Genomic DNA, 24,446 nt, shown 5'->3' with positions numbered 1-24,446 from the left:
AGAGAGAGAGGAGGAAGAGAGAGAGGAGGAAGAGAGAGAGGAGGAAGAGAGAGAGGAGGAAGAGAGAGAGGAGGAGGAGGAGGAGGAGGAGGAAGAGGCATATAGCTAGGCAGAAGGCTTTGCTGCCGCTGCTTAGGATAAACACATCTGATCTTAGGATTTTACAGCATATAAAGCGATATATTGCAGCACTAAAGAAGGGCTACAGTACTTACGCTATAATTACTGGAGGAGTGACTGTTAATCATTCTACGTTTGGAGGAAAATAAACAAGAGGCTGTGGTTGTGATTCACAGGCGCATCAATGCCAGCACTTCCTACCTATCGACGCTACAGCATTCATACTCACATCTTTTCCTCCTCATCTCCTTTCAAATTCACTTCACTACAAACTTCACTTCTCTATCTCATTCATCACTATCACCCGCCACGATGATTTCTATCACGCCGGCCAGATACAAGAAGTTCCCATCACTGACCAACCCAGTGCTATCTAAGACACCTGAGCATCAGCAAATCCTGCGCAATCTCAAAAAAATATACGACGATCACTCGAAAGATTGGGATGAAGGAACCAGATACACAATCATCGATTATGTTCTAAATGGCGATACCGAAGTCACGGAGCGCATTGCTCGCTGCCCCGGCAGGCACAGGCTCATGCAGCGAAAGATGACATTCGCCATTTGGATCGTGCTCAGGGCGACCTATGGCTTCGAAAGGCTTACCAGGGTCCAGTACAGGTTTACTGAGGAATTTCCTGGAATCGATCCTGCATCTCTCGTGAGCCCGGTCCTAGCGAATACGACTCAAGAGGAGGGAGAAGACGATGAGGATGCGGATGTGAGTCTATCGCGCAACTACCAATACCGATTCTAACATAAATAGGCTCCTCATCCTCTTTCTATCCGCCCTCCTCCTTCGTCTCCCCGCGCTCCAAGTATCTTTGGGGCAGTAGACGTATCCAAGTTTACCTATTATCAACAACAAAGCGACTCGCAAAAACGAAAGAGACTTGACGTCGCCAGCCTGCAACCGTGGAAGATTCTTAAGAAAACGGTCAAACGTGAACCAGATACTGAATCCTTCTCAACAGCGCTTCGCCCGCCGGCCTTTCCTCAAGTTTACCTTTTGCCTACGGAAGAGAATCGCAATGCGCCTTCTCTCGATAACAACGCTCCCCTGCCATCGATCGAAAGTCCCAATGGGCCTAGTGACTCGGGTCAGGGCTATTCACTGTCTCAACAGGACAAAGAGAACTGCATCCCTCCACTTCGACCAACTATCCAAAGCACCGCACAGATCTCTCGATCTAACCAATCTATCGAGTCGGGGAACATTGACACAAACTCACCCCTTTCCTCGTCGCAAATTCCCTCTCTCGTTGACCAGTGCCAGAAATTTGATGTTAGGATCCGCGAACTACAAACAGACGTGGATGAGATGAGAAAGGAACAACAAGAAGAGCGCCAGAGCTTCATCGAGACAATCACATCCATCCGAGACGAGATTCGAGCCGACATGGACCGCAGTAGAAATTCGACCATCTCGACCCAAACCGCAAAAGTCAACACCGCGCTGACTGGATTCAACAACGCCGTCTGCACTTTGCGTGCATCCCTTAGTACGTTGGCGGCAGAGCTGGGTGAGCAACCCGAGCAAGACAAGCTCTCGCTTGACTTGAAGACCAGCGTCGATGATTTGAGGAAGTTTATGACAGTTGTGGGAACCCACTTTGAGGTCCACCAGCAACAGTTCAGAGGCCAGGTTAAGGCCTTGGACGAAATAGTAGACCAATCTTAGGGGCTTAGGACACCTACATGAATGATATGGACAAGAAAACCGTGAGTGACAGTAGGGAATGGGTTGGCTATTGGAAATGTCTGCATTGTTTGGGATCGACGCTCTTACATAGGGTACTCAGAATTACTTCGCGGATACCACTAATGTTGAGGTTTGAGTATATAGAACTCTCACTTAATATCAATGCAGACATTATTCGGGGTTACCTATATAGCCTTTGTGCCTTTACCTACCACAAGCGCTTTTGTCTATTGCACTGGAATGGTAGTTATGTATATTCTTTTAGCTTTTTGAAAGGAATCGAGCTTCTCCCTTGTATTTAATTAAAGGCATTCTTGCTGCAACTTCCAGTTACCCTCAAGTCTAGTCAGCGATAGGACCACAAAGGACACACCGAGGGCAGTCTAAGCCTGCAACCTTATAAGTCCAAGTTATTTACAGTATGTAGGTATCAAGCTAAACGTAGAGTAAGTGTGTGTGTTGCAGTCTTGTATACTAACGTATACGTGTATGCAACCTTTAATAGAATCGTCGATTAACTATGACTAGACACTAGCCAAGTCTCTAACACAATGAACGGAACATTCCCTCCTTATGCATCCAGGGTCTCCTTTACTTAACGCACAGCTTCTCCATAAACCCCAACTCAAAACTTAAAGAAACCAAGCCTAAACACCCACTGCGGTAACCTTCTCATGGCGCTCGGACAAGTCCATTGAAGATCTGGATAGCCGCCCCGTAACGCGATGTCATTCTGAATATCTACCCTTACTGAGAAGTTTAATGGGTTAACCAAGAATGGACATTCTTTTCCAAGTTCTGCTGCATGGAATAATCTAGTGGATACCCTATTTGGGGTATGTGTGACAGACATGACGTTAGAGTCGAGGAAGAAAAAAGAGAACAAAAAAAAGAATGCTACCCACTTGCCTTGTATGGAAGTGACTTGCTGCTCTGTGCATTATTACCGGAGGTTATTGGCCGGGGTGTGTCATCTTGGCTTTTCTTCTTGTTCAGTTGCTCTCATTCTCCAAATTCACTAAAACACCATCGTGAATGAATCACGCCGTTATCGGACAACCTTAAGATGCTCTCACTTTTTTGTTTGACTCACTTGGACTATGCTAAATTAGCACTGTACAATTTATCGTCAAAGCGTGGACCATCCAAATCTGGCAATTCCTTATCTCTCTCTCGCTCTCTCTCCCCAGAAAGGCAACTTATCTCTGTCCAAACCCCAGAAACCCCAGACTTTCTTGTCTCGGTACAACTTTCCCTCAGAGATAAGGCTAGTGATGCTTCTCGAAGTCTGGGCAGCTCTGTAATTGGACTCTTCTTATCTATCGGGCGTTGAACCCTTCCCCTTGATTGCCCATGCATACACATAGACATGTCCTGCATATATAGCTTATTCAGACCATCATGGCCAGTTCTGGTATATCAAGAGCAATGAATGCATTGTTGGGTGAGGTCACATGTTCGGAATTCTACTCCGTATACCGTCAAGACAACATACCACGTGTCTGTCAAAGACAAGAGCAGTTTGGCATGCATGGTTCGATTGGGACATTGATCCAATCAAATTCTGGTTTACATGGCTGCAGAAAGCCGGTCATAAGACGGAAAGGAATATATTATGAGAGATAGATCTTGGGATCATATCAGTCAGATGTGGCTTGTTTCCTTAGAATGTCATTCATAAATGCCATTTTCACCTAAAATTAGATTATAATAGGGCTAAGAACTAATTATCTTAGACTTGACCATAGCTTTACGATGATCTAAGCACTCACCTTGATACAACAGATCTCATAAGGGTCTTGACACGTTGCGCTGCAATGTTCTTCCCGTAAAGACGGCTGGTGGCATGATGGCTGTATACAACAAACATGCAGAACAATTATCCGTACGAGGTGAATTTCCATTGCTAATCTCATATGATGGCAATTGCAAAACACGTTGCTGTAGCATAGAAAAGGCAAAATCGTTCGTCTTCTCATATCATCTCATCGGCTACAACAAACAGATCAAAACTCTCATTGTGACAGATCCCTTTCAGGATGGGACGTTTCTGTCAAGTGTCCCAAGAAACAGTCGATTCCTGCTCGGGCGTGGCCGAACAGGGTCGTGGTCGAAAGAATCTAGGCGCATGACGCACAGCCATCCAAAAAGGTCACCGTCGGCACAGCAAACCCTGGGTGTCGGCCCAGACACAGTAAGCACTGTGTTAGGTAAAGAGCTCGAGAAAATTCGGCAAAAGTCTTGGCTCAGTTTCTGTCAAGAAGGCCAAGTGAGAGCGGCTTACAAGGCAGACAAGCCAGCTGCCTTCAAAACAATAGTTCCGTGGGCCGCCCCGGAGCTTGTTCCGTATATGAGATATCAATGACGGATGCTGTCCCGTACTGTCTGTCCTGTGCCTCTCAGTGGCCGAGCTTAGACCATGTTGGGAAAGCAGAAAATTTGGTAATGGACGACGATCGATCTTGTAATGGTCCATACAATTTGAGCCTCATCGATTAATGTGCGTCGATCGCTAGTCGTTGCAGCTCTCGAGTGCGTGCATCCGTGCTAAAGCCAAGTCAAGCTCAAGCCAAGCTCAAGCTCAAGCTTGTCAGACAATTTTCTATGAGCCCAATTGCCCAATCTCTTATTACAATTGCTGCCAGATGGGTCTTGCCAGGGACTGTTATTATTACTGTTGCAACCCAGCCAGCCCAGACCGCTTCAAATATTGGTTTCAGGAGTTGTGACGCTTGCTCGGAAACTCCTTACATTCTCGTCTGTCGGATTGAGTCGCTTGACATCGGAGCGTGGGATAAAGTAGACGGCCCGCGAGATTGTCGTGAAGTGGAACGTTGGCTTTGTCGAGGGAGCTCAGAGAATCCACTCAAAGTCTCAACTCGTCTTGTGATGCTTAAAAGGCCCCATCGCAAGGAGGATCCCATGGTATAATTATAGCGTACTATAAATTTGCACCTGTTCCGATGCGGCTCAAAACTGGCCCACGCTTTTGCTGTGCCATGAATGGAAAATTTTCCTAGAGGGGTGTAGTTAACAATATGCTCGTGCACGATCTTATTGAACGTTGATGTTTAATTCTCAACTGAACTCAAGGGTCGCCAAGATTTGTCTAAAGAGACGATCTTGAATATCTTTTGATCCTGCAAGAACTATCAACAATGGTGCAAGTGATGGCGACTTCCACAAGTTCAGCCTGGCTGAAACAGCCACCAGAGACAAGGGCGGCGTCAAGTTCTGGAAGCCGACTCATAGAAGCACGTTGGGCTGGGGCGATTCGTGATTGCACATTCTGGTGACGCCCTTCCCGAGTTGCGGCCTGTGTGCCCAGTGTACCTATGTAGACAGGGCTGAGTTGAAAACGCACAAGGGCTTCCAAGTGACAAGTTGAACAAGTTGGCTCAATGGTCAAGGGCCCCTCCAATCTTTTATGTAATAGAAGAAGCACCGTGCGGTTAGAGTTCGATGCATGATCTTCAGGAACCAGCGATGCGTTATAAAGCTGTACCCTGACCTTGGAAACCATGTCCCTTGGCGGCAAAGGAAGTATTCCTTAGTCAAGAGCCTCATGATGCGGCTCTCCTTTTTCGGTCTTGACCAAGGAACCTTGACGGTGTGCACAGTGATACTTGCTGATCTAAAAAGAAAGTGGCATATGTACCGGAACTTGTGTGGACGAATCGATATAGATCTGCTGCGTAAATGACCGCTAAGAATGGTAATCCGAATATTTCATGCTCCACTCTGAACTACACGAGCTGACGACGAGAGCATCTAGGACTGACACCACGAGTATGTATGTATCGGCTAATAATGCTTCTACCTCGAAGGCCGGGGAGGCTTCTGGCGCTTCCTCGGAATGGGAGCAGCCGCGGCTCGGGAGTGGGCGCCGTTTCTGCTGCCGCGTAACATCAAGTTTGGCAGCGTAGCAATATCATGAGCCGCCCTAGCCATTGAGTTTTACCACGATAGCTGCCGTGTTGATGGTGTTTAGTTTCATGTAAGCAAAGTCAACATCTAGTCATCTCGATCGATGGGTCATGACGATGCAATTGCTTTGACGCAAAAGTCGTCGTAATACAGATACTGTATACGATGTTTGTGTCGTAAGTTTGGCGTTGAAACAGCTCGCCACGAGTCGTCGTCGTATTGTCAACAACTATAGCCACGTGTTTTGCCTGAAGCCAGTGATATTGATGCTGATACAATGTTGGCGTTGTTAGCTTCGGTCAGTTATTTCCCCTCATAGAGTCAGTCTCGCCCAGAAGAGTGAGGTCTACCCTATGGAAACGTAAAAAGGTGAACCCTGTCGATGGGTCATCAAGTGAAGTGACTTTCACGATGTTGTAAAAAACGGTTGTGTTGGGGGGGCGTGTGGTGTTGTTTCGCTGTACCTACCTAATGAAGGATGATGCTGGCAGCAGATGTTAGCATGTCCGTTTCTGATGCTTGGTTCTCCTTCATCTCCAATTAAAAAGCCTGGTTCTTTTGTTCAGATCGAAAACTCTGAAATCTGAATCAAGAAACAAAAGCCCAAGTCGGGCTAGTGCAAGTTGGTCAGTTCTTTCTCTCAGAGATTTTCCCAGGATCTTTTATGGTCTTTTCATGACACCGTTAAACCTGGAACTTCTTGGAAGGTGAACGGAAGGCACTTGCCGGTACGTACCTGCTTGTGCCAGTCGCGCTCCTTCCCTTGATTGGACAGCTTACAGCCGCGGCTACCTTCTCACCTTAATATACGGTCAAGGTCAGTCAGACAGTTAAAAAAAAGTCTTCATCTTGTGGAGACAATTCCCCACTGTGCCACTACCGTCTCTTTGCAGGAGGACAGGGCCAACAGAGCGTGGTCCACACCGTGTGCATTGAATATTCATGATAATTAAACTAAGCCAAGAGCAACGTCCAAGACGTAAATTTTTGATCAGAGGCGATCACTTAACCGTTTTTTACTCAATGGGCGGTCTTATTGTGGATCGTTTTGGAAGAAATCCTTCTCCAAATCCTTCTCTTTTGTCTAGTAATGACTTTGTTTAGTGGGACCGGCATCGGACGTGGGAATCACCACACTTTAACCTGTGACTTGGACGATGCACAGAATCGAGCTTAGTGACATTTATGGGCAATAATTGGCGTTGTTGACACCATGATGGCCCATGGATCGATCATGCAAATTTGAGTGTCTTACCCTTAACTACCCCAATCCATCTCCAATTCTGCTGCTCCGTGCAAGTTCATCAGCCACACGATCTGAGCTGTATCTGATCAGATAAGTTCTGGGTTGCTAGCCGTGCTACAGTTAGCAACTGCCGGTCATGAGAATGCCAAATCATATACACCTAGGTACTATTCAGCCCGTACAAGACTACCTCGTACGTTGGTTCGCCCATGGACGCTCGCCTCCGTCGGCCGAGACGCGGAGCTAGCCCTGTACAGGTTCCTTGGCCAATCATGTCGCCTGTGTGCCAGTTCTGGGCAATACAACTCAGATCTCTCCATGGCGTGTTTTATTCTCGGCACCTGACTTTACCTCTGGCATAGCATTCGAGCGCGTACACCGCCTGTAATCAAAGGAAGCTTCACAGGGCATGTTGTTTACAGTTTCATCCAAAGTGATACCTAGACAAATCTACTTGATCTACCCGGATGAGGCAGACAACGTGCGCCTACCTGCTCAAGGGCAAAGCTTAGCATCTCCTTTTCCCATCGGCATTTTTGACCCAATTGGGGTAACAAATAGCGGAATTTCAACTAAAGTTGCATCGCCTAGGGGATCCATTTAGTGCATCGTTGGTGCTGTAACCGGTGAATTTACAGGGCCCTCTGCCACTAGCTGCTCCTTCCGTTTGTCTTGTCAACTGCACGTGGCTGCCATTTCCACCGCTAAAGTATCGGCCTCAAATGTCCGGAAAATTACACCATCACAATCCAACACACTTCGATTGACTTTAATCACTGGGATTGATGAACCAACATATTGTTTATTCGAGAACAAATATCTGATGAGATACATGCACGTCAGGCCAAGACTGACTGCCAGTGGTTGGAGACCCTTTTCCACGTCATGTGCAGCTGCATCGAATCATAATTTACTGGGCCGATGCTGTGTCTTCTCAATCATTTCCGTCAGAGATCAAACTAACACAAGCACTAACTAGTCACTGAGATCAAAGGGTCCCTCCCCCTTGATGACCCCTGTGGCTTGCCGGGCCGGCCTTCGGCCTACTGGACCGATGCTCTCACTCAGAGTTCTGCTACGTAGCAGAGCCTAGTTAGTGTGCATCTAGAAGAAAAGATGTGCACTCGGAAGTATCGCCCGTCTGATTTTCAAAGCATTGCCGAGTCAGATCAGGAGGGGGTTATGCATGCCCGAGAGGAAACAATATGGGTTGCTGCATCAAGTTGAACTCATGATCGAACCAGCTAGCATAGTCTACTGCACAGCAGCACCAGCAAACCTGCTTCCCAGGTTTCAATTCAGGAACTCTCCAGAGCCGCCTTTCCTTCCCAAATACCAGCCGGCCATAGCCGGGCAGCGTCGGTTCGTGGTTGTGGTAGAACCTTTGACCTGGGCTATTCCGCCTACGGGCACTGAACCTGGTTCTACTATTGCGATCCACGATCGCAGTGCGCAAGATCCAACGTGCCTTCTGTTGACCCACAAGGTGCTGTTTTACGGTACACTGTGCGCTCTGTTCCTGATGAGCATCAGATCAGAAACGTTGGATCGTGCCAAGTGAGCATTAGCCCATGGTGTGTACCGTTTGTAGAACCTGGTCTTGACCAACCGCAACACCGCGTTACTCCCATACGGACTGTGCCAGGGTCTGGTATGGACTGTGCTGATCTCTCCTGGGTCCGGCTATAGAAGCCCACCTTGTTGGTCTCACGCCCTTCGGCGGTCTCCAGGCCCAGGACCTAACCACAGCCCACACGCCTAAAGGGGTTACAGGGCTTCCAGGGCGCGAGCAGAACTGGAAGAGTCAGGCGGGAGCCGTCTGTCAGTGAATATCCACACAGGCGCCACTTAACAAGCTCGCCATAGCAGGGCATCTTTGGCTATGACACATCGTTTCCCCAAGGAACGGAGCACGAGTCGAAGAGTCTTGAGTCCAGATATTTAGTCTTGACGATGCCCTCGATCTTCCCACTTGAAAGGACTCTCCAGATCTTCCCCATATCCATCTTGGCTTATATCAAGTTCCCCAGACTTACTCACATCATCATCTATTCAGGGCCAACAACACCTAGTCCCCAGACAGACATTGACTTATACAAAAGTTACCTGCCTACCACTTACACACAAACGAAACAACAACAACGACGGTCAACGATTCAATTGGGTTTCTACAAGACACTTGAGACCAGTTCATATCCCAGTCACTCCTCGAAAGATTTCCGAGGAAAAACAAAAAACAAACTGCTGCTTGCGCATCCGCAACTAACTACCGGCACTCAAACTTTTGCCAACCCTTACGGAACAGGTTTGGCTCTACTTCAGTACCATCGATCGTCATTACCAAATTTTCATTCACCTCCTTGGTTGAAAGTCAGAAGACCTTGTTGTCCCTGGCCATCTCCCGCCCCATCCCACCATCTGAGGGCTTCGAAGATTATTCCCGGCATTACATCACACTGAAAGAGTTTTGCGAAAACTCGTTCACGCCGTGTGCTATTTTAGCCGCCAACCCCCCACCATCTAAATCCGTATAAGACAGCGTCTTATAGAACGATCGCTCATGACCGCAGCCATGCCCCACCGCGTGGCTAACTTCATTCGCACCTCATCTGGCAACATTGCTCAGATCAAGAAGGTTGCACGATCACGAACAAGCAGTCCCTACACATCAGACGGCGAGGACCGACCTCAAATCCATGCTGTCAAGATGGCTGAGCTCGCTGATGCCGTCAAGAAGCACCACCGCATTTCTCTGCCTTTCGGCAAGTCCCACAAGGACCACCCATCAGATGTTTCCATCGACTGGAGCATCGAGAGCCCGCCAGTAGTCTTCCACGGCAACACCGAGGAGAGCACTGGTGCGCTCATCACTGGGCAGATGTTTTTGGATGTCAAGGACGAGATTGTCGAGGTTGGAAGCTTTGCTGCTTCCCTTAAGCTCCACGTCTTCCAGAAGAGACCCTACCAGAGCCATTGCACAGACTGCCAGAACCAGTACACCGAGCTTAAGAGCTGGCAATTCCTGGCACAACCTACCACTCTCCGAAAAGGTCGTCACGCATTCCCCTTCTCCATCCTTCTCGATGGCCACCTTCCCGCTACCATGGACACTCCCGTGGTCGCCATTTCTTATGAGTTCAAGGCCGACGCCTACGTGACAAAGAGGGTTCACTCAGCTAGCGGCTCTGTTACACCTATCCGATTCGAGCGAACTGTCCCTGTGAAGCGATCTCTCCCCGAAAACGAAATTCCTCACCATTCTGTCCGCGTCTTCCCTCCTACCAACATCAAGGCCAGCGCCCACTACAACAATGTCATCCACCCTACCGGTACCAACAATGTCAGCCTTCGACTTGACGGCCTCATGAGCCGCAACGAGAAGGCCAAGACCATTGACTTCTGGCGACTCAAGAAGGTTACTTGGAGACTCGAGGAGACTATCAAGTCCTTGGCCCCTGCTTGCGAACGACACGCCCCCGCTTCAACTGAAGATGCCGAGAAGAAGACCCTCCCCCGCCAGGAGGTCCGCGTTCTGGGCGAGAAGCACCTCCACGATGGCTGGAAGTCCGACTTTACCGGAACTGATGGCAAGGTTGAGATGGAATTCGACTACTTCGCCAACCAGTACAAGTCTCACACCAAGGAGCTCAAGTTCGCCTGCGATACCAAGTCTCTGGAAGGTGTTGAGGTGACCCACTCCCTTCTCATTGAGCTTGTTGTCTCCCGGGAGTACGCCCCCGAGGGTAAGCCTCAACTGGCTACCCAAACCGGCACCGGCCGCATCTTGCGTATGCACTACGGTGTTGTCATGACTGCTCATGCTGGTATGGGTGTTAGCTGGGATAACGAGGCTCCTCCCGTCTACCAAGACGTGCCTCCCAGCCCTCCCGCCTACCCTGCCATCGAGTCTCCCATCCAGTACGATAGCTTGGAGCACATCGACGCCCATCGGCTCAGCAGCCTTTCCAACTCCCCTCTTGTCCTCTCAGAAGATGAAGGCCAATAATACCGCCTGGTCAACTGAATCGCGTTGCTTTTTTGCTTAATGTTTAATTTTCTTTGTCACCAACTGCATGAGATACGCGGCGATCCGATTTGCACAAAAGAAGATACCCCAGAAGCGTTGAAAGGAAGACTCGATTGCTTCCACATATATTACATTTTATGAAGAGAAGGGAATACAGCACACATGGGAAATGACCTTTAGGATTTGGAGTTTGGGAGTACAAAAAGTTACAAAGAATTGAGTATGAGGGCAAAAGAGCCCATGTGTTGTGCAGCTATGAAAGCTTCTGTATCTAGTCACGAATGAATCCGGGCCGCCCAAGAAGCAAGCCCAAGATGATGTTTAATAATGAACTATTCAACTCTTACATTCGAACATTCCTGCGTGATCTTCTGTTTAAGCTCGCCAAACCTTGAACGTTGCTGTTTCTTGTTGTTATGATGTAACATCATGATGCTAAATATGAGGGCTTGGGGTTCAAGTTTGAAGACTCAACATGACAACGGCACAATCCAACTCTTGGGAAACTCTACTCCGCAAACGTCGATGACACCTTTCATTCCATTTTGACAAAGTAAATTTCCAAGTCGAGAGAGGTTGAATGTGATTCAGATGCAGCCAAGAACGAGGCGTCCGGGGTTAGATCACCGACGCCCTTGTGATAGCAACTCCAATGCAACCTCTTGAGTTTAAGTCCGGGGTAGCTGGGAGCAGGGGACAGCATAGAGAGAGTCATGATAGGTTAACACAAAGTATTTGTGCTTGCAGGCAAGCAGTCGTGTAACAAGCATGTACATCAGTCCACGCAGCTTTGACAAACAGCTTCAGCATGTGATTGCTACACACATGCATGAAGGAAACACGGGACAGGGAGGAGGTATGCGGCCGCTGATGGCGCTTGAAACATTACGCGGTGGATGTGCTACACGACAACGATTGGGCATAACGAAAAAGCATTGACGGAACAGCCGGGACTCAGCACCCGAAGCGTTGATCATGTTCCAACCGTTTGAAAACGTCGTCAAACAAGACAGGCATTAGAGTACACGGCAGTGGCTGGATGCTCCGGATGTTTATTCCGACAAGGTTCCGGTCTGAGATTCTCCATTGTATGGGCTGTAGCTACTTTTAGTGCATGTATGTTTAGAAAGAAAAAAAGGCTATACTTGGTTGATGAATCCACTTGTATGGATGGATGAATGGATCGGTCGAAAGGGGAGGAGGGGTGTGTGCGTGTGTGTTTTGGTGTCTCGGCCGGGTTGAAGCTTGTGTGATGAAGAGATAGTGAGTCTCGTGACCGGCGCATTGAGACGGGGAAACGCGGTTTCTGAAGTGTAACAAGATTTCGCTATTCCCGGGGTTTGAAGAAAAGGGGAAAATGGATATCTTTTGGGGTTGTTCCACGAATCGAGTCATGCTGGTTGGACATGTGCTGCTGTGAGGTCTTGACCGACATTTTGTCGATTCATGCTGTCTGCAAGTCTGTGAGAGATATGAACATGTTCCTTGCTCAATCATGCAATATAAAGATGGTTATTGCTAGAAGACCTGAAGAACACCTACTAAGTCAGCAGATAAACAAGTGCCTGGATATGCCAAGGAACTTGATAAGGAATGTCTCAAGATAAGTTACCCCGGATTTTTGATGGTGTTTACTTGATCTGGAGTGTGGATACTTGAATAGGCTGATGTGATTGATGGGGACAAAGCTGGGCATCATGATGATTATCTAGTATCTATCAGGCACAAGATAAGAATCAGTGAGTTCGAGCAGTACCTCCTGACCGTAGAGAGATGGGAATATTATTATCATCATGATATGTCTGTCTGCCTGTCTATCAGCCAGTCTGTTGATGGTCAGTCTGTTGATCAGCCTCTTCCTGTAGAAACAGCATCAAAATGTCATTGCTTCTTCGTAAAGGTCACACGACCTATTGGACTTTTATTTTAGGTGCATGTTTCACTCCTGCGGGCAAGGAATTGGAATTGAAACCGGGACAGACTAAAAATTGATTGCATTGAATCTACAAAGTTAAGTGTGTGAGATTCGGAACATGTCCGAATTAGTGCCTGAGGTTAGGCTGGGCAATAGTCCACCAAGGTAGTAACTCACGATCCACTTCCCTTGAACCGAGACAAGTTATGAGTAACATTTCATTTATTTAGCTCCTTCTACCCCGGATTTCGGCCTCTCCATATTGCTCATATAAACTCGGATTATTCCACCTTCACTCACTCACTCACCTACTGAACCAATTGCTTCATTTCCCTAGATACCTATTCTCTCACCTATATCGACTATACATATATACACCGGAATGTCCCATTCTTCTTCTTCAAAACCTCAAATGGACACACAAAATACCTGTACCGGAAGAAGACGATAATAAAAAACACAACCACCAAAGACAACCAAAAATGGCCACTTGTAGTCTCAATTCGCTACGGCGACCTTCCCTGACTTTCATGTCGGAAGCAAAAAGAAGATCCTTTCGTTTCAATCCCGTCATCTCCTCAAAGGCTGCAACTCGCAGCTTAGCCACCGTCACCGCTCAAACGACTCAAACTCCTCCTCCACCGCCTATGATGATGGAGGACCACAACACCAGACTCATCAACATGGGATACAACTACAACTACATCGAGCATGTCGAGAACCTAGAGCAGTACTGTCACGGAGGCTTCCATCCCGTCGCCCTGGGCGAGACTATAAATAACCGCTATCTCGTCCTCAACAAGCTGGGCCATGGTGGTTACTCCACCGTCTGGCTCTCATGGGATATCCTCAAACAAAAATATGCCGCGCTGAAAATTGTGTTGGCTGACTTTGGAGAGGATTCGACAGAGGTAGATGTTCTTCAGAAACTAGAGGCCAAGGCTGGAAAGAAACACCCCGGAAGATCTTACATTCGCCATATCAATGACAACTTTCACTTCGACGGACCCAATGGAAGACACACATGCTTGGTTAACGATCCGGCTATGATGTCTTTGAGACTCGCAAAGGATGCTTCCTTCTCAAAGCTCTTCCAGCCACGCACAGCCCGAGCCATCGCTGCTCAGGTCGTTCAATCGATCGCCTATCTTCATGAAGGCGGTGTCGTGCACGGTGACCTCCATCTTGACAACATCCTGCTTCAGCTTCCTGAACGGATTAGACGCTTGTCTCCGGATCAACTTCACGAGAGACACAGTCACCCTACAACGGTGCCTGTCACCAGACTTGACGGTCTTCCTCTCGATGAAAACGCCCCACGAAATGCTGTCCTGCCAATCTGGCTAGGCCAGAAGAGTGAGGATGTCGCTTTGGCGGACGCAAAGATCCTCCTTGGTGACTTTGGTGAATCGTTTCTCCCTAGCGAAGAGAAGCGAAACTACTCTAACGCACCCATCCGCTACCGAGCTCCTGAAACTCAATTTCCAGACGTCTGCCCATCACTGTCCTTCAGCTCCGACATCTGGAGTCTAGGCTGTCTCCTCTGGAACGTTGTTGGCCAGCGTCCCCTCTTTGACGCCTGGACACTGTCCGAAGATGACATCCTACAGGACCAAACCGATCTTCTCGGCGAAATCCCAGAAGAGTGGTCCGCGTACAGCTCCAAGCGCTCAGAGTACTGGATCGAAGACGCCTCGGCAGAAGAGTCCGAGATACCAATGCAAAACAACGGTTGCACATGGGAGTCCCGCTTCGAGAGCAGTGTCCAGCAAGGACGCAAAGAAAGCGGCATGAAGCCCATGTCCAAGGACGAAAAGGATGCTTTCATCGACATGATGAAGACAATGATGACGTTCCGTCCCGAGGAGAGAGCCTCGGCCAAGGAGCTTTTGGAGTCAAAGTGGATGAAGCAGTGGGCTTTGCCCGAGCTGAGAAAGCTTGCGGCTTCATGATTGATGTTTTTCTTTTTCACAAATGGGATTGGCGCTTTTGAATTAGCGAGTTTGGGTAAAAAGCGATTTTCTATAGGTTTCACGGCAATCAAAATTTAGTTATAGCAATTTATGATATATGCTTGCATTTGTTGTTACCCACAAACTACCTCTACATGCGATGTACCAATCCCCGCGGAGACTCTTGCGATTCCGATACGTCACGTCTTCTGTTCTGTTTAGATTTTGTCAAGCTTGTTGGTCATTGTTTTGTGTGGTATGAGAAAGTACATGAAGCAGGCGCAAGCAAGAGATCACAAAGCTGTGTGCCAGTTTCAAACAGACAAAACTCGCATCACATTGCACCAGAATTGCTTCACACGCCTGATAAAGGTGAATCAGAGATGATATCAGCCAGGCTTCTCCCGTGCAGATTCTCAACTATAAAGAGCCCAGAATATCCCGGAATTTCTGTTGTACTGTCATTCATTACTTCATCTTTTCGAACCCTTCTTCCTATCTCTATATCTTGTTATATTATACTTCCTCCATGAGCCACCCAGCCGATGACGCTGTCTTCTTCAACTTTTATACCAGCCAAGAAGGACAAGCTTCACACAGAGGTCTGCGTCGCACGCATGAAGCAGATGCGACTGGGTGAGGAGATGAGGCTCCAGCTGCACAGTCGTGCAAGTCGATGCAGAGTAACGCCGCAGGGCAACAACCATTTTCTCGAGCAGGTTCTTGATCTTTTTTTGATCGTTTCACAACAACGATTAACGATTTTAATCGGTTGTTACCGCCTCAGCGGCTGTAATGTCCAGCTCCTGTCTAAGCTTTCTTTCTTTGACACACCCTCCAACCAAGTAAGTACCAACAGTAACCTTGCCATAGACATGACAAGCTTCTTCATCATGTAGATGATGAGATTGTTATTGAGTGGCTCCTATTATATGACACAGTTACTAACATTTCATAGCGTCGCTATCGCACTTTGGTCCCCTTGCCTATGTCACAGCTATGTGCTGGTGCTGGCCACGCCTCCAACGACGACAGCGTTTCCCTCAAACCCAATCTTGAACTATACTATATAGTATGGCCCCATACACATGAGCCAAAAGCTCCCTACGGCAGCATGGGTGATAACTGGGCACCCCCTTGCCCTCAAGAAATTGCTTGCGTAGCAAGCAAAGAACTATCCAATCATGCTTTGCTACCAGAACATCAACGACTCCATCTATTCATGATGCTGAGAAGATACTCTACCTTCACTACGCACTCACTCTCCACCCTCCACTACGCTATATACAAGTCTGCATAGACTCATCTCAACTATACGAAAGACCAGTTCCGTCAACTGCACAAACAGCCACCAGAAGTTCATCGCCATCCCCTCTCACAATGTCACAAACATTATCAGGAACTGCCCGTGAATGCCTCGTCAACCATAGCGCACTATGGGTTGATAAATCGCTGATAGGCAGGATTGAAAGCGACGATTTAAAGCACGCTAACAATTAAGGAACGACAAAGAAAGAAGTCACACCTCGGGAGCATCATGAGCACCATTTTATAAAGTGTTCACACCGAATCCCATAAGTTGGGCACACCGGCCACTACTCCAAATCAACCTTGACCGAAGAAGAGGATACCTATCTCCAATCTTCGCGCTAGAACCGCATCTCACTGAAGGAGATTCCTGCCATGCTAAAGGACAGATTTGGAATCAACTGTGGTTTCTACTGCTGCGACTCCTCAGATTCCATTGCAAATCATTCTTTCGGTTGAGCCCGCTTGGTTGGCTCCTGGTGGAAGGATATGATCCCCAGGGAAGCAGGGTATGCAAATGCGAATCTTAGCCGGGCCGTCGAACTTCGCCATCAAGGAGGTTGTATGCTTAGAACGGTGTTCTCGACCTGTCAATCTATACAACCGGACTGTCTTTCAAACCTAGTCGCGATTGACACAGAATTTGATCTCCCTTCGGAACTATCTCTAAGGATCTATAAAATCACGCCATTGCGCTCCCCAGGCCATCGTGAATCACGAATGGCATCTGCGGCAATTTCTAGTTCGAGAAATTGAAAGGCTTCGTTTTATAAAGAATTAAAGGAGTACAGTACCTGGATCTCCATGTCCAAGCATGCGACTGGATGGCATTGCAGCCCGTTTCGCCCATTTTCACGAGATGCACAACATTTCCAGCCAGCATTCTCTTCAAGTCTTTCAGGGTGGTGCTCGTCCTCAAGAACATGTATCGCCACTGCACCCATCCATCAGATTTCGAAGCCGTTCTTCTTTACTGGATCTTGCTCGTAATCGCGCAACGCTAGATTCGAAGGGTCAATGATGGTAGTATTGCCTGTCCACGAGGTCTGAATCAGCATTGGCGGACATGCCGCTCATCTTCGAGTGCATGCACAAGTATATAAAGCCTACCAAGACAAGCTCATTGATGCTATGCATTAGAGCCAGGCTAAAATCGACATAGCGAGGAGATTGACATACCCATATATATTCAAGATGCCCTAGACCTGTTGGGGTTGCAGCAAAACGAAGTGTGACAGCTCCCCATACTGCCAGAAAACGGGACGCAAGTTGCAGAAATGTGATCAAGCAAGCACCAGACTGAAGATTCTGCGGGCAGAAAGAGCTTATTGATAACTATCGAGTTGTCCTATCCTCATTCGAAGATCTCATCGCAAGACACACATATATATGCTATGATGCGGCACAGGCTCATGAATGAAGTCATTCATGGGGCTGCTTGGGGTTTCTTCCCCTTCACTATGCCTTTTTTATACAGTACAAGAGACAATTCGCCAACAAATCCGAGTCAGCTCAGCTCCGATCCACATCGACTACTACCAGTGCATTCCACGAAAAGTGTTCTCGCAATACACCATTCCTTATATAGCACCGGACGAGATGTATCGTAGTATCTCCAGTGAAACCAACAAATCAACGACCGAACGAATTGAGCGACAAAATATGGAGCGGTGGTGAAGATGAACGAGAATTGGAAGTCTGGAGAGGAGAGTGCTTTGAAGCTACCACAAAGCAATTCGAAGATGACAAGTGGTTATTGTATCTGAAGCAAGAAGAATTCGGATTAAATAGCCCCCCTACAAACAAAATCTACATCCATAACTTAGTCCCACTTCATACCATCGTCGTCGTACCTAAACAATCTCAGAATCGCTGAAGCAACCAGTTCTCCATCATGTTCCAAATCTGCCGTCTCAGCCGCCCGATCAGCATGCTCAAGATCCTTGATTCCTCCACTATCAATCCGCATCTGAATTTGTCTCTTGACCATGTCCTCGTCAAAGGCCAGGTGCGCTTGCGAAGTAAACAGTCTGTTGGGAATGTACAGGCCCTGGATGGGAGTGTGGTTGCTCTTGCCCCAGATGTGAACGTCTGTGTCGGGTGGGAGAAGACCGTTGGATGACTCGACGGAGGGACCCTCAAGCACTTGATCTTGGTGCATTTGGTGAAGGTAGACCTTGTCGTCGTGGGTTCGGAAAAGGCGCTTGCCAACGGGTGTGAGGGTGATGGCGTTATGGCCAAGCTCCCAGTCGTTTGAGGGTGAAGGGCCAACCTTTCCGCCTAGAAGGCGTGTGAGGACCTGGTGACCGAAGCAGACACCGGTGAAGTGAAAGTCGGGGCGCTTTGTCCATATTTCTAGTACATGAATAAGCATCGAGTTTAGGATAGTTCAATCGTTAGTACTTACGCTTCAAAAGATCGAGCAATTCGTGGATCCAAGGGTTGTCGCCATGGGCGTCATACATGCTCCCCGTGATAAGTAGACCATCGTAATCATCAAACTCCTCAACCTTGGGCATGCGACCGCCTTCTTCCGTAACGACAAAGACTTGCTCTGTTTCGACACCAAGAGGAGGATGATGCTGCTTGCCTGCCTTTGAGAAATGGTGATGCAGAATCTCGCCAAAGGAGCCGCGCTCTGTTTGGGTGTTTGGATGAGGAGTATCAGTCTCAAGAACAAAAACCTTGACGACGTCAGAGTCGATTGTTGGCTTGTAATGTTGACCCATGCTGCTTGCTGTAGTGTAGGATTTCTTTGGTGTTGAGGGTGAATGCGAAGAAAAGGGCAGGAATGGTTGACGACGAGACGTGGGAGTGGTGTAGGTTCTGGAAGGCGCAGATGAACTGGTAGTTGCAGCGGGAGAAGGAAGCTGCCAGGCAACAATTGATCTATTTAAACGGCAGGAACGAATACAGGTTCTGAACATTTTTTACAGTATTGTAATATGTAAAATCTATAACAACTACGGCGAGGGACTGCATATGCAGCTTCTTTATTGGATCTTGGCGAAATGGTTTTTATGGCCGTTTTTCCATCTTTGACGTCAGCGAAGTCTCTTTATACGGATACTTTACTCTAGTTTTGCCTTTAATAAGTTGAAAAGCCAAGACCGTGATGACGGCAGCGGGTCAGGGAATTAGTGGGCTTGAGTTTCTTGTCAAACATGTTTTAATACCGGTAAAACTGTTCTTGTTGTTCCTGTAAATCAGGGTCCATTACAAGGATGTTTTGTTCCAATAAGAAAGAGATGCATTTACCAATCGAGAGGGTAGATGATATAATGAGGGGGGAAACCCACACCACCCTAAAAAGAAGCATACATACAACCATATACTACCCAGATTACAACTTGCTGACCTCCTCAGATCCCCAGTAAAATGTACTAATTTCAACTCCAACGTACTCATCACTGTACTTCATCGCCTCCTCTCCATCTCCAGCCGCGCCCGCACACACAAGCAATGGCATAAAGTGCTCCCCTCCCCTTGGGGGATGCATCATGTCAGCGTACGGAAACGCTCTCCAACCGCTGAGGGCCTTCCACCTTTCCTCCTTTTCCTTCTTCATCGCAGCGTCCGTCAGCACATTGCTCCATTGATCAGACAAAACACGGAACTGCTTCTGCTGCTCCGGCCCTGAACCGCCAAGCATCATCATGGCGCGGATGTTGTGAAAGCTCGCAAAGCCGGATCCGATAACGGCGATGTTATTGGCGCGCAGTTTACCCAACGCAGCGCCCATGCGAAGATGCTCTTCTGGATCCTCAGATTCTAGAACCGAGACTTGAATCACGGGAATGTCGGCTTTGGGGTTGACGAGCAGCAGCGGGATGAAGACGCCATGGTCCCATCCCCGCTCGTCATCTAGCTCAGGCGTTAAACCTTCTGCCTTGAGCGCGTCGGCAATCTCGTGTGCGATTTCTGGGTGGCCTGGCGCGGGGTACTTGAGAGCATAAGACTCTTTGGGGAAACCGTAGTAGTCGTAGAGGAGCTTGTGAGATGCGCTTGACGAGATGGTGGGTTTGTCGGTGGACCAGTGGGCTGTGACTAGGATGATGGCCCTGGGTTGATCTGGGGTACCAAGTTTGAGGATCTTGGGAACGCGGTTCTTGAGGGAGTAGACGATATCTTTGTGCTTGGGATCGCCCAGGACAGGCATGGGACCTGATCATGTTAGCCATCCATCATGTGTGAGTGCTGTTGATAACTTACCACCACCGTGAGACAGGGCAATTACAGGAGCGACCTTTGACATTGTAGGTGTATGTGATTGAGAAAATAATGATTTGAATGGTATTTTTGAGGTAATTCTTGATGGTATGCCAGTATATCTCAACATGAGTTACTTGTCTCTTTCTTTGATCCATCATGGCGGGGCCTTTGAAGCTATTTATCCTTCCACAGTCATGATAAGATACTGGGCCATCATGGCTTTGTGGAGCTATTTCCGTTTCCCGCTCTCAACTTCCGAAGCTCTGAGCCGAAAATGATTGCATTTGCACTGCATTCAGCGAATGGAATCATACTTGGTCATTACCCGCGCGCGATGCTCCACTCGTTCTCCCACACCTCAATTTGTCATCCGAACTTCGGCTCTCCCATTCCGACAAAACTGACTTGTCATGATAATCAATCTCGCGCGCGGTACACAGTCAGTATTATTCATATATATAAATGGTACCAATTTGACTTGCTAGATGTGCTCTGATACGCCCATGCACACAACTAGATAAACACAGAAACCTGGTCCCTTCCATGACCAACAGCCTTAAGCCGCGATCCAATCTCAAGAGGACTTCCCTCTGTTACCATAAAATGTCCAGGGTCCTTTGTCACCTTCTCGTCTGCTCCAAGGATCTTGTAAATGTTTGTGCTGACAAGATCAACTGCCTCCTTCTCTTTCAGCCGTCCGCCTCCGTTCTTGTAAGCAGTTCCAGCAGCGAAGCCAAGATCACGCAACTCCCAGTCCTCATGGAGTCCAATTGCCACAGTCACACCAGCATCAAGCAGTGCATCAACGACCGTACCGTTAGTCAGCGGTGCACCAGTAAGTACACGACGTGAGTCCCAGCTATCACCGATCGACTGCAGTGGCGCCAGGATAACACCAACGCCGGCCTCTCCAAGCTCCTTAGCCACCATATGAGACTCAGCACCACCAATGATGGCCACCTTCAGGCGCTGAGCTTCTCCCGTCGCACTGGAAGTCTCGAACAGACTTTCAATCTCAGACTTGATTCGAAGAGCTGTCGCGATTCCATCTGCGCTGTTGATCGTAAGGGCCAGGACTCGCTCACCATTTACCACCTTCTTGAGGTAGGCTTCTTCAGAGAATGGATTGACAACAGGCTGCTGGTTGGATGTCACAGCCGCGAGTAGCTTGTTTCTCAGTCCACCAAAAGCAGCAGAGTAACTAGTTGTGCCTCTGACGTTGACATCCAAAGTGTAGTGAACTGCCAGATCGGGAGCAAAAACAGCCCCTTCTTCAATCGTGGTCAATGCTGAAGTCGAAAAGCCAACGCTGGTGCCGAAGTGAGTTGCGGCGCCCACAAAGATGGGTGCTGAGATAGCCCTGGTGACACCGTAGCGAGCTGCGACGTTCAACTTCTTGGAATCGAGCGCAAGTCCATCAATAGCCCTGGAAAAGACCAGCGGGTTAGGTCCATTGTTGGTCACATCCTCGGCTTCGATCTCGCTGAGACCCAAGGTACCGCCCACAGCCGTAAAGGCTCGCGTCAAGTAACCGTTCTTGAGTGCAATGGTCTTTGCGCCGGTTGCAGTTGCAGTATCAAATTCGTAGCTACATTTGCCAACACAAGAGAGTTTACCCTTGGTGACAACCACATTGACAGGCTGACCCTGAGAATCGTATGTCTTGCCCTCTTCAAGAAGTACCTTGGTGACACCGGTGAAAAGCACGTTATCGAGCTTGCTTGGTTCCTCGACAATTCCAGCAGGCTTCTCAATGGCCACAGGAGCTTCCTCTTGCTTAGACAGCTCGACAGGGCTTTCGAATTGAGGTGTTCCGTCGATCCAGACTTGAACAGGAGTGGCGCCAACACTAAGAGGGTCACTGTCCCAGACAACAACATCGGCGTCGAAGCCAGGCTTGACCTTTCCTAGTCGCTTACCCATACCAAGCAACTCAGCGGGCGCAGATGTGACACTGGCCATGGCGACGTGGTATGGAAGACCATAGTGGTGTGCCTTGGCTGCTTCAAAGAGGACGTGCTGCGCATTGATGACAGGGTTGTCACTGACGTATACGACTGTGAGGTTATTTTCATTGAGGATCTTGCCAGCGTACTCGGAACCGATGTATGCTTCAGTCTTGTAAAACATGTTATCAGCGAAGAGAGCTGATGCGGGAGCGCGCCCTCCCCATGTTCGCTTCAAAATCTGGGGTGGCTGTTAGTGAAAGTCAAAGAATTGGTGTAAAATACATACCTCTGGGACTAGGTATGTCTGATGAGCATGGTGGAAAGCTCGAACAGCGAACTTGAACTCATTGGTGTGGTCGACCATGGCCTCGAGGTCAGGAATAGTATAGCAATGCGTGTTGATATGAACCTGGCCACGAAGAGCAGCGGACAGAGATTCCCAAGCAATCTCGCCAGGTAGATACTCATCGAGGGACTCAACACCATGGGACTCGGCCTTGGCACACCAATCATCCTGCTTCTGAATCAGGTCTCTGGCCTGCTCAAAAGCATGACGGAATTCGTAGCTTTCACCCATACGACTGAAAGGTCTGTTTCCAACACGGCCATGAACATTTTTGGCGTTCTCACCGCACGCCATTTTCATATACCGCCAGTTGCGATCAGGGTCGGCCAGCAAGTCCTGAGCGCTGATTTCTTTGCGGCCATCGGGTTTGCCAACGGCATGTTTGATGAGATAGGCTTCTCCGCCAATGTTGTTGCCGGAGCCTGGTAGAATGAGTGAAGTCGTGACACCGCCTGATTTGATGACCTCGATTTGGGGATCCAAGGGAAGAAGCGAGTCGATAGCCCGGGCCCAGGGCGTGATGTTGTCTGACATCTCATTGCCATCAGAGTTACCTTGGAGAGAAGGCAGTGGGTACACGCCAGCATGACTGTGCGTATCGACAATGCCAGTCGTTAATCGACGGCCATGAGCCTCGTAGATAATAGTGTTGTCAGGCAGGGAAGCACTCTTGATATCTTTTTCAACACGTTGAATGAGACCCTTCTCGAGAAAAACATCGCCCTGCACCCACTCCCAGCCTTTTCCAGAACGCGCGTCCTCTTGATCGGTTCCCTCGACAGGCTCTCCGATCCAGATGGTAGCGTTCTTGATCAGAGTCGGCTTTCCGCCATCGATATAACGGGCATTCTTATCGCGTCCAAGACCAACTGGGTCCTCAGGCTTGACACGCAACTTCTTGCATGTCTGCAGGTTCTCGTTCAATTTCTGAATAGATAAAGTGGTTTCCTTTCGTGGTGAAATTTGCCGCCATTGGGCAAAGGCAATGAATCCAAGACATGCCAAAGCAAAGAGTCTGATGCCGCGTGAACGACGTAACGCTCGCCTGCTCCGATGCTGCTGTTGGCCAACAGGCGCTGGCAGCGAGATGGAGCTATAAGGCGGGAGCTGAGCCTTTTCATCCATGGTCGCTTCTTTGTTTGAATCTTCACAATGTTCAATAGCTAATATTTCCTGATGAATCGATGTAAGAGTAAAAAGGAGAGATGAGAGATGAGCTTTGTAGTGAAGATCACCAGGTCCCTCATTGATAAGAGAGTTGCTGGATGTCTCGGATATTCATGTAACCCGCCAGGTACAAGCGACGGAAGCTACCTAGCCTGGCTTACAGTGATTGGTCTCCACTATGGCAAGCTATCTATGGCGGGGAATGTAGTGGCTGTGGGGAGCTGGTAGCTCTTACACCTGCTGTAAATGGGCGAGTAGAACGTCTATCAGTGGAACTTTTGTATTTCCGCTTCGTTTGGAGTTGATAACAAGCGGTGATCTTCCATTCAAAGTGCCAGAGCACCTACTAAATTAGAATAGTAGTTAAAGCGAGAGTGATGGCAGTTTAGAAGTGAAACTTGGTGTTTCTGATTTATACACACTTGAGGAAATAGCATGGGATTGAGAGATCTATGACATGTTGGACAATATGGTTGAGGCTAAAGCTCAGCACCTCAGTATCTCTGGTTTATTCCAACCAAACTCAGGTATAGAACCAGACGGGCAGGGGTATAAGATACCATTGATGTATAT

General features: G+C 48.3%; 9 protein-coding genes across 9 annotated transcripts, besides 1 other annotated feature; 5 read left to right on the top strand and 4 right to left on the bottom strand.

Annotated features, from left to right (window-relative positions):
• On the top strand, window positions 1–109 carry FPSE_01911 (uncharacterized protein; the record flags this gene model as incomplete). The annotated part of the gene is made up of 1 exon (XM_009255030.1): window positions 1–109. A coding segment is annotated over one exon (109 nt), but the record flags the coding sequence as incomplete, so codon positions are not given.
• Window positions 8–98: a repeat region.
• Window positions 110–432: 323 nt separating the features above from the next.
• Window positions 433–1,803, top strand: FPSE_01912 (uncharacterized protein; the record flags this gene model as incomplete). Its single annotated transcript, XM_009255031.1, has 2 exons — window positions 433–843; window positions 889–1,803. 2 exons carry the CDS (start codon window positions 433–435, stop codon window positions 1,801–1,803), a joined length of 1,326 nt encoding a protein of 441 aa, XP_009253306.1.
• Window positions 1,804–4,933: 3,130 nt separating this feature from the next.
• Window positions 4,934–5,347, bottom strand: FPSE_01913 (uncharacterized protein; the record flags this gene model as incomplete). The annotated part of the gene is made up of 2 exons (XM_009255032.1): window positions 4,934–5,140; window positions 5,189–5,347. 2 exons carry the CDS (start codon window positions 5,345–5,347, stop codon window positions 4,934–4,936), a joined length of 366 nt encoding a protein of 121 aa, XP_009253307.1.
• A 4,222-nt stretch (window positions 5,348–9,569) lies between these two features.
• FPSE_01914 (uncharacterized protein) lies at window positions 9,570–11,003 on the top strand (the record flags this gene model as incomplete). The annotated part of the gene is made up of 1 exon (XM_009255033.1): window positions 9,570–11,003. One exon carries the CDS (start codon window positions 9,570–9,572, stop codon window positions 11,001–11,003), a length of 1,434 nt encoding a protein of 477 aa, XP_009253308.1.
• A 2,418-nt stretch (window positions 11,004–13,421) lies between these two features.
• On the top strand, window positions 13,422–14,891 carry FPSE_01915 (uncharacterized protein; the record flags this gene model as incomplete). Its single annotated transcript, XM_009255034.1, has 1 exon — window positions 13,422–14,891. The coding sequence occupies one exon, from the start codon at window positions 13,422–13,424 to the stop codon at window positions 14,889–14,891; it is 1,470 nt and encodes a 489-aa protein (XP_009253309.1).
• Window positions 14,892–15,436: 545 nt separating this feature from the next.
• FPSE_01916 (uncharacterized protein) lies at window positions 15,437–16,191 on the top strand (the record flags this gene model as incomplete). Its single annotated transcript, XM_009255035.1, has 2 exons — window positions 15,437–15,736; window positions 15,850–16,191. 2 exons carry the CDS (start codon window positions 15,437–15,439, stop codon window positions 16,189–16,191), a joined length of 642 nt encoding a protein of 213 aa, XP_009253310.1.
• A 1,830-nt stretch (window positions 16,192–18,021) lies between these two features.
• On the bottom strand, window positions 18,022–18,928 carry FPSE_01917 (uncharacterized protein; the record flags this gene model as incomplete). The annotated part of the gene is made up of 2 exons (XM_009255036.1): window positions 18,022–18,554; window positions 18,607–18,928. 2 exons carry the CDS (start codon window positions 18,926–18,928, stop codon window positions 18,022–18,024), a joined length of 855 nt encoding a protein of 284 aa, XP_009253311.1.
• A 614-nt stretch (window positions 18,929–19,542) lies between these two features.
• On the bottom strand, window positions 19,543–20,454 carry FPSE_01918 (uncharacterized protein; the record flags this gene model as incomplete). Its single annotated transcript, XM_009255037.1, has 2 exons — window positions 19,543–20,363; window positions 20,412–20,454. 2 exons carry the CDS (start codon window positions 20,452–20,454, stop codon window positions 19,543–19,545), a joined length of 864 nt encoding a protein of 287 aa, XP_009253312.1.
• A 470-nt stretch (window positions 20,455–20,924) lies between these two features.
• On the bottom strand, window positions 20,925–23,831 carry FPSE_01919 (uncharacterized protein; the record flags this gene model as incomplete). The annotated part of the gene is made up of 2 exons (XM_009255038.1): window positions 20,925–22,598; window positions 22,647–23,831. 2 exons carry the CDS (start codon window positions 23,829–23,831, stop codon window positions 20,925–20,927), a joined length of 2,859 nt encoding a protein of 952 aa, XP_009253313.1.
• Window positions 23,832–24,446: the final 615 nt, after the last annotated feature.

The sequence above is a fragment of the Fusarium pseudograminearum genome, chromosome 1, assembly GCF_000303195.2.
Source record: "Fusarium pseudograminearum CS3096 chromosome 1, whole genome shotgun sequence".
In the NCBI taxonomy this organism is placed as follows: domain Eukaryota; kingdom Fungi; phylum Ascomycota; class Sordariomycetes; order Hypocreales; family Nectriaceae; genus Fusarium; species Fusarium pseudograminearum.
This window is presented reverse-complemented; position numbering and strand designations above follow the sequence as displayed.